The 9,041-nt window shown below is 42.2% G+C and overlaps 1 protein-coding gene across 3 annotated transcripts in view; it reads right to left on the minus strand.

The window, feature by feature from the left end:
• Positions 1-9: 9 nt before the first annotated feature.
• Positions 10-9,041, minus strand: part of AQP9 (aquaporin 9) — a 50,095-nt gene continuing 41,063 nt past the window's right edge. For 2 of the 3 annotated variants that reach the window (XM_023532573.1, XM_011363476.2), the window contains exons 3-6: positions 8,858-8,995; positions 7,632-7,750; positions 6,186-6,403; positions 10-369 (exon numbers count right to left, since the gene is read on the minus strand). In XM_023532573.1, coding sequence (XP_023388341.1) covers positions 201-369; positions 6,186-6,403; positions 7,632-7,750; positions 8,858-8,995 — 644 coding nt within the window. In that variant the 3' untranslated portion in view covers positions 10-200. The remainder of the gene's footprint in view (positions 370-6,185; positions 6,404-7,631; positions 7,751-8,857; positions 8,996-9,041) is intronic. The other variant, XM_023532574.1, reaches the window with a different exon arrangement.

Below are 9,041 nucleotides of genomic sequence, written 5' to 3' on the forward strand. Positions count from 1 at the left end.
TTTCATTCAGGAGACAGGCCATGCTATTCTGGAAAATGGGAGAGAAGAGGTCAGTGTTTTCAAAACTTCACTCAGGTGCTTCTTCCAATTAAGTGTTCCACAAACACAGCTAATCTTGTGAAAATGCAGATACCTGAATGCCATCTTTCCTGAAGAGAACGCCGGCTCAGCCAATTATAAACCCAGAACTGAGCATGCTACTACATTATCACACTAAGTTCACATTTCTCTGGTTTGTCCTCAGGTGGTTCTGCCTCGAGGTCTGGGTCTGGGTGGTGAATTTCAATGATAAGAACATAGACAAGGCCTCCGATGGCAGCGCCAACCAAAGGGCCCACTACAGGTATCCACCAGAAGTTTTTTCCAGTTCTGAAATCAAACAAGAAATTAGTGATATATCACTTGGCCTTCCTCCTGGTATTACTGCTAGTTATTCACTAACCAGCTAGTCTTTCTCATGCTTATGGCTCCCTTTTAACTAGGCAAGAGCTAAGTATAAGAGAACTCACTATAACTTGGCAATCAGCATCCTAGATTTTCCAATACACCCCATGTCACATGATCCATTTCATTGTCCTATTAGTACTTTTGAGAGAATATGTCCCATTTATTTTCCTTTCAGAAAATATTGTCCCTGAACCCACGATCAAAATTGAGAGAATCTAGGGGAAGTTCAGGCTGATTATTCAGGAACTGCCTTTCCCTCATCCTGAAAAAATGAGTCCTGAGGATTGTGAATGGTAAAATGTGGAGAGATTCCTAACATCATTGGTCTGGGAGGGCAATCGAAAAATAAACGATCAGGAAATGTTTGCTAACAAATGAGTGAATTAAAAAATCAAATGTAGAATATGAGTTACCTACTAAATATAATTTAACTCATTACTTATTTTTTGAGGTCACAGCTCAAAGTTACTCTCTGAAAAGGCTATTGTGCTGTGATTCTCAATCCCCTCCAGAAATCCTCAATGTCAAAGGTATAATTCTGAGAGAAAGCAACTACTTTTGTGAATTGTCACCATCTTTTTTGGAGACAAGAAATCCATTTAAATAAGTCAGTAGAAAGGGCCATTCATTCTCAAAAGCAAGCAAAATGTACAATATACTGTTTGAAGATATATACATTTGAGACAAACTTTTTAAAGCAGGGTTATGGTGAACCTGAAAAAAATTCAAGGCACAGCAGAGGAAGCAGGGGGAAAAGGAGGGGTGCACTGGTATGCACGAGGATTCCACAGTGTTCTGTTTAAGGGAAGGCCTCATGGCGTGCTTTTTACTGTTATGCTTAATAACTACACGCATGTTCCATAGGGCCTTTTGTTTTGTATCAAATTTTGATAAGAAAAAAAATAAGAAAGGATAAAAAAAAGAAATAAGCACAAAACAAGAGGACCGTCCTAGGATTCATGAGACCTAGTTCTAATCTCAGGATTGTCTAGGTCTGTGGGCAAGTCTCCCCCTCTCTGAGCTTCATTCTTCCTTCTGCATGGTGGTCTCTTTCACTTGGATCATCCAAGCACTCAAAGAGCCTAGATACAGGCTTGAGGGAAGAGCACTGAGATTGAACATAGCATCCACTAGATGTCACTCTGACTACATGGGAGAGAGGACCCCGCCTTCTGTTCTTGCAGTGCCCTTTCCCACACCCCCAAATCTAGATAGAAGTGTCTATGAGAGGCACATGGGCTTTAAAGAGCTAAGAGCCTCCTCTTCAAGAAGCACATGAAGTAAGCATAAGTCACATTGTTTGGCCCACCATGTCCTTTCTTCCATCACCATTTTGTGGTGTTATCTTTCACTGCCATTTATCAGATTAGGGTCCAAGATATCTGCCAGGACACAGGTTCTCCTTTCCCTGGATGAACCCGTCCTCCTTCCATCAGAGCTGAATATCTTGTGCCAGGGTCACAGGTCATCAAAGAAGGAGCTCAGATGTGGCTCCCTGCCTGGCCCAGTCTTACGTGTACACAGGGTCATTTGCAAGCTATGATTTGGGGGATGCCAGGGAAATGTCTGTATTAATTGCTTGAAGTACCATCATCAGGAATTCATTCCTTTGGGTAAACTTTTAAAAAATTAGCACTACCCTTGAGATCCATCATCTATTAAGTCATTAACATCTTTTTTAATAATTAAAAAAAATGTTCAATTATAGTTGGCATACCACATTATATTAGCTTCAGGTGTACAACATAGTGAATGGACATCTGTATAACTCACAGTGTGAGTACCTCGATATAACTAGTATGCCCCTGGTAACTTACATAGTTATTACAATATTATTGACTATCTTCCTTATGCTATACTTTTTATATCTCCATGACTATTTTGTAACTACCAATTTATACTTAATTCTTTCCCCCTTTTTCACCTGCCCTCTCAACCTCCCTCTCATCTGGTAACCCTCAAAATGTTCTCTGTATCTATGAGTTTGTATGTTTGTTTTTGTTGTTATTCTGTTCTTTAGATTCCACATGTATGTGGAATCATATGGCATTTATCTTTCTCTGACTTACACTCAGCACAATACCCTCTAGGTCTATCATAAAATATCTTTTTCCATCCCTTTACTTTCAGTCTGTATGTGTCTTTTAAGCTGAAATGAGTCTCTTGTAGTCAGCATATTTAAGGGTCTTATTTTCTTATACATTCAGCCACCCTATCTTTTAATTGGAGTACTTAATCTACTTACATTCAAAGTATTCTTTGATAGATATGTAGTTATTGCCATTTTACTTATTACTCATATTTTTCATCTTTTTTTATCCATTCAGCAATGCTATCCTTTGATTTGAGCATTTAATTCTTTTTCATTTGAAGTACTTGTTGATAGATATGTTATTATTGCCTTTCTTTATTCATATTTTTGGTACATTTTTTTTTCTTCTTAAAGAAGTCCCTCCAATGTTTCCTATAATACTGGCTTGCTTTGTGGTAATGAACTCCTTTAGCTCTTCCTTCTCTGAGAAGCTCCTGATCTATCCCTTTGATTCTAAATGATAGCTTTGCTGAGTAATCTTGGTCGTAGGTCCTGGGTTTCCATCACTTTGAATATTTTGTGCCAAGCCCTTCTGGCCTGTGAAGTTTCTGTTGAGAAATCAGGTGAGTCTTACGGGTGTTCCCTTGTAGGTAACTAATTGCTTTCCTCTTGCTGCTTTTAAGATTCTCTCTTTGTATGTAATCTTTGGCATTTTAATTATGATGTGTCTTGGTGTGGGCCTCTTTGAGTTCATTTTGTTTGGCACTCTCTGAACTTCCTGCGGTTGTATGTCTATTTCTTTCACCAGATTAGAGAAGTTTTCCATCATTATTTCTTCAAATAGGTTTTCAATTTCTTGCCCTCTCTCTTCTTCTGGTACCCCTATGATGTCAATGTCATTATGCTTGATGTTGTCCCAGAGGCTCCTTAAACTATCTATTTTTTTGGATTCTTTTTTCTCGTTGCCATTCTGATTGGGTGTCCTCTATATTGGTGATTTGATCCTCCGCTTCATCCACTCTATTGATTCCCTCTGATGTACTCTTCATTTCAGATATCGTATCCTTCATTTCTGACTGGTTCCCTATTATGTTTTCCATATCCATTTTTATGTTTTCCATTTCTTTGTTAAAGTTCTCATTGAGTTCATCTATTCTTCCTCTAAGTTAATTGAGCATCCTTATAACCAGTGTTTTGAACTCTGCATTTGATAGATTGATTGTCTCCATTTTGATGAGTTCTTTTTCTGGAGCTTTGTTCTGTTCTTTCTTGTGGGACATACTTCTCTTTGTCTCCTCATTTTGGCTGCCTCCCTGTGTCTGTTTCTATGTATTAGGTAGGACTTCTAAGTCTCCTGGTCTTAGTAGAGTAGCTTTATGTAGTAGGTGTCCTGTGGGGCCCAGTGGCATAGTCCTAGGAGGCGTCCAGCTGAGGGCCAAGTTCAGCCACAGCCTGTGTACCTCCAGGGCCACCTGGTAAAAGTCACCAAGCAATCCACAGATGGCTACCACCTATGCTGGGCTTATAGGTGCCTCGAGAGGCCAAGCTAAAAACTGAGGCAGGCTGCCGCTAGTGCGGGGCTTGGGGTTGCTCAGCAAAAAGTACAGAGCATGCCAAAGCCAGATGTTGCTGCTTTGGGTTTTGTGAGCCTTTGAGAGATTTTAGGAAAGTCCGCAGCAAGAGCCAAGACAGGACATTTATATGGAATAAACCAGTGAAAGTGGCTTGGGTTGGCCCATAAGTTGGGGGAGGCAGAGTCTCGGGGAATTACCTGGGTGGAGACCTGTGTTATCCAGGTTGATGGCGAGTCAGATATGGTGGTGCCTGCATCCGTCTGCAGGCTGGGAGTGGGGAGGGCTCAACGAAGGAACAGCGCATTCTGCAAACACTTCTGTCCAGGAGAAAGCTGCCCTTCCAACCCTTGCGCTGAAGCTCAACAACTCAGTGCCTCCCTGGACGTCCCTGGCACTCCTCGAGCAGCTGCCCCAGCACTGGAGCTCAGAGTGAGTGAGTCCGTCAGCAAGTAAGTCTGCACACAGCCCTTTAAGAGGAATGTCTGTGACTCCCGCAGCCCTCTGTATCACTCAGCCGCAGTCTCCACGGGTTTCTATAGCCAGAGGTTGTGGGGACTTTCGGGACACTTTGGAGACCTGCTGTCCCTCAAAAGATTTCTTGAGAACTTTTTGGTTGAGGATTATCAGCCAGCCTACCTCTTCCCTAACTGGTTTCTGCCCCCTCTGCTCTCTCCTTTTTAATCCATTTAATATAAAGATATCAGATTAATTTTGCTAAATTGAAGTTCTAAACATGCCAAACTTCTACCCTAAATCCTTTACTGCTTCCCATAACCTACAGAACAGGGAGCAGCACAAATCCAAAATTTTCATTCTGGGAGTCTAGGACTGACCTCTATGATCATCAATTCCCCTTTCCGGCCTTCTTCATGTGCCTTACAGCTAGACCGGGTTACTTATTGTTTTAGCATTCTGCCTGATTGAAATATTCTTTCTGTCCTCCATTTAAGCATGTTCAGATACGACAAAATGCCTGTAGCTCTACCTTCCATAATTCCTAAAATTGGAGCTGCAAAACTTCTCTCAACTCCTGGAATTAGTCAAATCTTCTTCGTGGCACTTGTTAGCTTGAACCTTGTGTAAGTGCCTGTGCTAACCCCCTGTGAAACAGAACGTAACACCATAAAAGGGAGCAACTGGGCCTTACCATAATTAGTACGGGGCCTTGAATTAGAGATCGGGTATTCAGTCTCTTGGATGGATGAATAAAGGAGAAGACCCTGATGCTAACAAGGAATATTGAGCTCAGAGTTTGGTGTTAGGTGATTCAGCATTCTCCCACAGACATTGTCTCCTACCATGTACTTAGCAAAGCAAAGAAAGAACAGGCAAGATCTCTACCTGTTTTAGAACCACCATCACTCATAGACCTTTGAGTGAATCACCAAGAAGGACTCAAAGGGAGGCCAGATCACCTTGGGGCATCTTTGTTCTAGGGGTCTGTGTGCAGCTAACATAGGTGACTTGCTGATGTAAGCAGTGATCTCTTAGAGTGAAGCTCAAGAACGTGGGATTGAAGGAAACTCATGAACTAATTCTGGGCTCTAGGAATGAGAATATCTGTAGGATTCATTTTGATTCTCCATTGGAAGAATACAAAGGATCTTTTCCTGCTGGGGACATTTTGTTCAACCCTCTCATGTTCTGGTGGTGATCATTCTGGAACAGAGCTCCTTAACTGTGGCACTCTCGATATTTTTGGCCAAATAATACTTTGTTGTGGGGGTCTGTGCTGGTATTGTAGAATTCTTAACAGTATCTTCATATCCTAGCCTCCTGGCGTCTACTGACTAGATGCCAGTGACGGCTTCTTCCTCCACTCCCTCCAGTTGTAACAACCAAAAATGTCTCCAGATGTTGCCAAATGTCCTTGAGGGTAAAACTGCCTCTGATTGAAAACCACTGTTCTAGAAAATTCATTGTATTCTTAGTTCCCTTCCTTTGTGTCTGTCACACACACACCGCCCCACCATAGCACAAATCACCAGTGAAACATTCCACGTTCATGACCAGGATTTGCACTTGACCTCCACCCTCCCATCTGTATTCTCCTGGATCCCAACTCAGAGCACAGCTCTCCCTGATAAAACACAGCATAAATCTTTTCTTTCCCCACCACCATCGTTACTTACGTGAAGACCTCAAACCCCCATCCTGCTAAAGCAGTGAAAAGTCTGGGACTCAGGTCTCGAGCTGGGTTCATGGCGCAGCCACTGTTCAGTCCCAAAGAGGAGGAAATGACAATAATCAGGAGGCCGATGACAATGGGCTCTAGGCCTTTGGGAACTCCCAAGTTTCTGGAGTCAAAGATGGCAAAGACCAACATGAGGAGGAACATGGTGGCCACGACCTGGGGAAGGAGAAATCGTACAAGGGGTTTAGCTTATATTCGGCCCACTTGTCCACCTCAAAATTCACCCCCTCTCGTAATAACTAACATACATTGGGTGAGCACACCATGCCAGATGCTCTTCTCGCATCGATCCTAGACGTGGGTGCTAATATTACTCTCTTTTACAGATTAGTCAGTGGCAGTTAAGTGTGGACCCAGAGTTCAGCTCTAGAGCCTATCTTCACAACATTATCCTGCTAAACAGAAACCTAGCTAAACAGAGAAACACAGACTTCAGGCTGGAAGAATGAATGAAGAAGCTCATTCAAATTTGCGAGACAAACTATGCAATACATCAATGGGCAAATGCTCAAAGGAAATAAACAGAAAATTCATAAAAGAAAAGTAAAGTTAAGAAACAAGCAAGTGGAAAAAACTGATTTGTAATGGAAACTGCAAACAATACCAAATATTAGAGAAATGATACCAGTTTTCTCAGGCTTTTCTAGTAGAACTAAACATGTACCACATTTTGGAAAAGAAATGCAGCAGTAATTTAGAAACATGCATTTTTAAAAAACCCCACCAAAGTAATCATTCAATTTGACCCCATTGGATATTTGAGAACCATACCATGTAAATAATTTAAAATATGGAAAAATCATAAAGTAAATATGCTCACTTAACCATTAAAGTCAACCCTTGCACAACATGGGTTTGAACTGCATGGGTCTATTCAAATGCAGATTGGATACAGCTTGTTTAAATGTCAATAAGCCAGAGACACTTTGGCACTTTGAGTTACTTTGAGGGTTTAGATGAACCTGTGCACATGAGCAGACACAGAGGATCTGTGATAGCCTAAAGCTCAACTACCACACTTCACAGTCCTCGAATTGAGATCACAATGTCTTTTCTTGTGGCCTACACATTTAGATCATGTGCACAAAAGAGATATAACAGTGAGGCAGACCCCATTTGCCCCTGCAGGAGTTGAAATGTCCTGTCATCCACTCTTCCAGACTTCAACTGATGTGAATAATTTAAAGAGGAAGCAGCAAACTCTTTTAACGGTATCAATTTTGACAAAGGCAAAAATTTGTTAAGAAAGCTTGGGTGATGCCCAGTGATCTCTGACTTTGGAAACACGGCCTTTCCTTTCTGATAGGTCTATGCTGCTCCCATGCAGTCCCATTAAGAAATCATGTCTTTTCACCAAAGTCAGGCCTTCTGAATGTACACTTACTTGGTCTGCAAATGCGTTCTCCAGAGACAGGTATGGAGAGGGGTATGTTGCAAAAATCTGCGCTGTTGCATTCTCTCCCACGATGAGCAGTTTTCCACCAGCAAAGGACATGAGTCCATCTGTGGAAGACAACTTTGGCACATTAGTGTTCTCTGGGCAGGAATGAGGAAGGCTTATGGCAGCTCTTGTGCTAACCAACTGCAGTCAAACACTCAGGTTCAGTTTGGCAGATCGATACTGTTTGCCTTTCTTCACTTTAAAGTACGGTAGTTTAAGAAATGCCCGGAAGTCACAGGATTGTAGGTCAAGGATAGAAAGCCCTGGCTGCCCTTCACGGTTCACTCTGAACTTGAGCCGACTCCTTAGCTTGTGGGTCCTGGAAACCAATCTTTTTTGCGAGAAATTGTTAGAATTTTTGAGGTTGACCAAAAGCCAAAGTGGAACTTGAGACCTACTCTAGGCAGAATTCACAATTCCCAGAGTGTTCTCAGTAACCGCTGATACCAGTCCACGATTTGGGGCATTGTGGAACAGTGAGTTTGCCCTCAAGACAGCAGTCACCACACAGCCAGCACTGACCCCAGGTCTCTCCTACTACAGGTTCAGTTCCCTCATTTTTCCAGGAGGAAATCGAGACCAGTAAGGTGAAGTGACTTATTTAAGTCACATACGTACTTAATTAGTTCACAAAGAACTAGAATCTGGGTCTTCGATCATCAGTATTGTGTCTGTCCCCCAAGACTGTTGCAGAACAGAAGCCCTGGCTGTTGGGGATTGGGGAGCAGTTCCTCACTGAGCCCATTTCTCGGCTGTGCCCCTTCCTCAAAGACTTCACTCCAGATTTCTTCTTTAAATACTTACTTCTCATACCCTTCGCCACCAGTCAACACCTCCTCTCCCAGCCAAATCAGAGAAAGTCATAGAGAAGCCACTAGCCTATTACTTATTTTGTGCACATTCACATTGTAGCACTGGTTGGGCTTAAATATAGGCTTCCTTTAAATTCTTTCCCCTTTTAAGTTGTGACCATTTTCATTAAGAGGCTTCATGAATTTGCCCTAATGATAGTTTTGGCCCCACTATATAGAACCGGAAACTCTTACACTCTCTTGACAATTGTCGCAGCTTCCTGTTCTTGCCTTATCTCATCTCTTCCTACCAAGTAATTCTGACTTTCAAATTATGTCCAGCTTTCTCTAACCTCTGGACCCAGGGGTCTTACTCACCATAGTAAATACCGAAGAGGGTTGCTGCCCCTACAAAGGCACCTAAGAACTGGGCTCCCACATAAAAAGGTAATTTGAACCATTTCATTCGTCCAAAAAGACACATTGCAAAAGACACAGCTGGATTGATGTGGCCACCTGCAATGAAGATAAGATTAGGAATGTCACAGGGCAGGGCAGGAAG

Source organism: Pteropus vampyrus, unplaced genomic scaffold, assembly GCF_000151845.1.
Source record: "Pteropus vampyrus isolate Shadow unplaced genomic scaffold, Pvam_2.0 Scaffold85, whole genome shotgun sequence".
Lineage (NCBI taxonomy): Eukaryota > Metazoa > Chordata > Mammalia > Chiroptera > Pteropodidae > Pteropus > Pteropus vampyrus.